Source organism: Stylophora pistillata, chromosome 10, assembly GCF_964205215.1.
Source record: "Stylophora pistillata chromosome 10, jaStyPist1.2, whole genome shotgun sequence".
NCBI lineage: Eukaryota > Metazoa > Cnidaria > Anthozoa > Scleractinia > Pocilloporidae > Stylophora > Stylophora pistillata.
The window spans coordinates 23,140,342-23,144,957 of NC_142528.1; the positions used below are offsets into that span (position 1 = coordinate 23,140,342).

The 4,616-nt window shown below is 39.1% G+C and overlaps 1 protein-coding gene across 1 annotated transcript; it reads left to right on the plus strand.

The window, feature by feature from the left end:
- On the plus strand, positions 1 to 3,100 carry LOC111330252 (5-hydroxytryptamine receptor 4). Its single transcript, XM_088735992.1, has one exon. The coding sequence runs from the start codon at positions 1 to 3 to the stop codon at positions 988 to 990; it is 990 nt and encodes a 329-aa protein (XP_088592118.1). The 3' UTR covers positions 991 to 3,100.
- Positions 3,101 to 4,616: the final 1,516 nt, after the last annotated feature.

Consider the following 4,616-nt stretch of genomic DNA (forward strand, 5'->3'; position numbering starts at 1 on the left):
ATGGCTCCATTGAACCAGAACAGCAGCGAACCTTTTACGGGTGGCTTTGAGTATAACTGCGAAACAACACAGGAGGCGATTTTCTTGGTACTCTACGCAGTTGTAGGGCTCGTCATGTTTTTTGGGAACAGTTTCGTTTGCGTGGTTTTCTTAGCATCCAGGAAACTTCGCCACAGTTTTATGAATATTTTTCTTTTAAGCTTGTCAGCCTCCGACGTCCTGATGGCTGCTTTTGTCATTCCCTTTTACACCGTCCACTGTTTCCGAGACTGTCCTCATTCCTTGACCACTTACTGTTGGCTTTTAAGAAAGGCTCGAGACTTCGTACTGGCGGCGACTACACTCAACATTTGCGCAATTACTTACGATCGTTTCCTCGCCATTCTCCGTCCGTTGCAATATGGCGCCAAAATGACCAGACTGCGAGTGGGGGTAATTTTAACAGCCGTGTGGTTGATTCCCTCAGTGGTAGCTGCAACACGAAATGCATGGAATCAGAGAACTGACAACGACGTACAGCGCCACCTTAAAGTCAAGTTGTATGACATATTTGTCGTTATAATCCCAGTGCTTCTGTTTCAGATTGGAATTGTGACTGTAAATATTCAGATTATTCATAAAATTCACAGACACGAACAAGCTGCCAAGATGTGCGCCGCTTCGCATTCACCAGATCAACACAAAAGTGACCTAAGAGAAATTTCCCGTTTGAAGAAGGGAACAACATCGTGCGTTATTGTTGTAATGACGTTTGTAGTATGTTGGTTGCCAAAAACTGTGCACAATTTTAGCTATATTGTGGACCCTCCAGATCCTATTCTATCGAGTCCCTTATTTTTCAGAATTTGTTTCACCTTTTTATTTATACAATCATCTTTCAACCCATTTATTTACACTGTTTATAAAGCCCAATTTAGAAAAGCTGCCGGGGACATTATCGCAAAATTTTATCCCGGCCCCAAGCAGCCGAAAATTCATTTATATCTCTAATTGGAGACTTCTATTGTCTATAGTGTCTCTTTTATTTCACCATTTGTGCATAATACAATTAGAAGAATGCCAACGGCTTTTTTGCAACGAGATATTGCGTGTGTTAGACACGCCATCGTGTTGCACGATGTATACACAGTAGAGAAAGTGTATAGTTTTTCTAAAACAACGAGTCCTTTAACTTGACTTAACGTTTTATCATTTTAGGAATAAAGAGGCCTGTTTTTAACTGTGAAATTACGACGCGATGACTGCTAAAAACTTAGTTTAATCGCGAAAATCTTGTACTTGATTCGTTTGTGAGTAGACTGACGGCCGGAATGTCGAGCAGGTGGTCTCATAATCATCTTTCATTTGATCTCCAATTTTCGACGCAAATCTTATTTTAAAAATTTAACAGTACTTTAACAAAAAAAATCTCACGCAGACATCAAGTAATTGTAACAGTGAAAATAAAACAGCCAAAACTGACCTGAAACGAGCATTTAAGAAAAACCGAGTGAATAATTGCATCTATGTTTGACTAGAAGCAAGTCGGTTTTCGTCTCACAAAATAACGAAAATTAAATAAGTCAAATCGCATGTAGCGAAACTCGTAATTTGTTTGACGGAAGGTATGGCTGTTAAAAAATACGGACAATAAAAACAGCAACGTAATAAGATTTATAACACTGGAGATGAAAAAGGCCAGGGTTTAGGTTGAAAAAGTAACAAGCTTTGTCTTCGCAAATGTTGCCCCGCGTTGAAAGGAGAGATCCTTCCCATTTGATTTCAGATTTATTCAAAATTCTCTAACAACCCTTTGGCGCAAAATAATTTCAGTGCTTGATTCGCTGACGTAGAAATTGCCAACTTCGTAAAGCACCCATGACCTGTCAATTTGTGGGCAACAAAACTTGAATTAAGGAATAACTAACTCATGTGCCACCCACCCTAAGCAGTTTTGTCCACCAGTTTGCTAAATTTATCTTCACTTGTTCAAGTTATGATAGCCACTCTGACATCTAGTTCTACGGACGAATTTTTGGGTGATACTAAGACTCTAAATCGAGTTACTCTTGAAAATGCGTGATCCCTATGATTTGGTGAGCTTTATTGTCTTTTCCAACTTAAATACATAAGACACAACTGTTCTTATTAAATACTCAGGGGAAGCTAATTGGCGAACTTCACTGTCTTGAATACACAAGAACAGCCGCTCTAAATACACTCAAGACACTGAAAGTTTAGGCAGAAAAACGAGTTCCTTTTTTCAGGAGCTCAATAACTTTATCTATAGGCAGTTGCCTATGGTGTAATAGGTTGGTGGAGTGAAGTGAAATCAAAACGCAAGATCCTGCTCGCAGACTAAACTCGCGCAGCAAGAGGTCTTACAAGCGACCGCCGTCAACAGACTTTAATTGAAAATCCTTCTTTGTTGGGATTTTGATTCGATTGACCATGAGATGTTGCTGTTCTACTCTCTTGATGGAGTTTTTCTCGTGATGTGTAAATATTTCTTTTGCGAAAAAAATATTCAGACATAGATAGCTTTTCAGTTTTTGATTTCCTCAGTTCTCAAATTGACGTATGCAAATATCATGTTGAGATTTGCATTAATCCTGGCTTTGATTTTTTTACCTTAGCTAATCAATTATATGGAAATCCAGACAACAATTATTGTCATAAGACCCGAGATTTACTGCTGCTTCAATCGTCAGTTATAATTTAGCTCTTTTAGTCAAGTTCAGGGGGGCTGAATATTTGTTTTCATTAAAATAACCCCTGTAACCCTCGGAAATTCTTCGGAAATTTCGACAGTCCTCGATTGGGGAAAGTCATAGAGGCTACCTGTTCGCTGCGCTATTAAAATCCAGCTTGGTGATGTAGCAGCAGGGAAATATTAGTGTGTATTTATTCAGTTATAGAGCTTTTCAAGGGTGACATGCGTGGGTTTTCCATGATTCCCAAATTCTCTCTTAGTCTCTGCACAGGGGGCCCATACAATATGTTTGTGTGGCCGACTGTTGTTTTATAGTGAATGTACCAGATTTACCGTTTGCCTCACCTATAGTGATATATTGCTGACTATGTATTTAAATCAATGATAAATAAACGTTGAATTACTTTACCTGTGGAGTAAAGTCGTCCCTTTGCCTCAAAAGTGTTTTTTTTTTTTGAGCGATTTTGAATAAGTCTGAGTTCGTCGTTAATTTAGATTAACGACGAACTCAGACATTCACTATAAAAGAACAGTCGGCTACACAAACATATTGTATGGGCTCCCTGTGGTCTCTGTTGAGACTTCCCACGCTTGCGCTGCTCTCTTCAAATCTTATCGGAAGCAATCTGCCGATATGTCTGTGCCTGTGTACAATGGTGGTCTAACTGACTGAGTAATTTCAATATATCAACAAAGTTGAAGTGGTAAATTGGCCACCGTTACAATTATAAAAGCTGACGTTTCGAACGTTAGCCCTTCGTCGGAGCGAATAGAGGAATTGTGGGTTGTGTGTGCTTTTAAAGGTAGAAAATGGAGCTACGTGATTGGTGGGGACATGGCAACGAGAAAAACACGAATAAATTAGTGGAATGAAAAGCATTCGTTGATACCTGTAGGATTTAGACTGCCGGTTTGAAGATGAGCTTTTGTTCAAACTGACTTTTTAACTGACTTAGAATTGGAATCATGGGATTTGAATAGAGGAAGGGATAACAAGGAGTGATACTGACACATAATAATAATGATTTTAATAATTTACCAATTTTTATAGCGCTCATTTGCATGTGCTGATGAGCATTTTATCAGGTGCTTCAGTCCGTAACGATCTCACCTTTCCAACCATCGATCCATCCCAGCCCAAGGGAGGACATCCACCACACAGTAATCTCATGCGTGGGAAATTAACGTCTCCTACCCCTCACCCTGCAGGAGACGGGACCTACGGCTTTGCGTCTTATCAGAGAAGACGAAACAATGTGAGTGAAGCGACTTGCTTAAGGACACAACGTAGTACCTCAGCCTGGACTTGAACCCGGGCCATCCGACTCAGAGTCCAGCGCACTGACCACTGGACCACTCACGCCTCTATTATTTATTACACCAGTAAAACCCATAGAAAATTGAAAATTATTTGATGATAATCATAATAATAATAATGATAATAATAATAATAATAATAGACTTTCTTTCGGTTTACCGGTGTGATGTTGGAAGAACACGAGAAAAGCTCGTAAATCACAAGCTGGAGGCGAGCGATTTATAAACTTTTCTCTCCCAACATCCCAATTGGGTAAGCCAATAGAAAGTGTGGTACATTGCTTAAACAAACTTTAAGCTTGCACAATGGAGCTCTGATGACTAAATAAATATTTAGCCTGGGTTTGGCGTTTTGTCTAACTATGGTAACCCCGTCTAGTTTCTAGACCATAACGACAGAGAACTAGATTTCTAAGTTTTAATTGGGTAATTTATTCGTAAGACCGCAGACATTTGTTTACAATGTATTATTTTACTGATAATACTCTAATATTTTTCACGCTTTCTTGTTACTGTGCGGTTTTCAGGCCTTTGTACACATTTCTTGATCTCTAGGGACTTAGTTTCACACTTCTAAGAGTCAACATCTATATACAATACAATACAA

What these genes read in the sequence shown, in the direction of transcription:
- LOC111330252 (XM_088735992.1), top strand. Translation starts at nt 1, where the DNA reads ATGGCTCCATTGAACCAGAACAGCAGCGAACCTTTTACGGGTGGCTTT.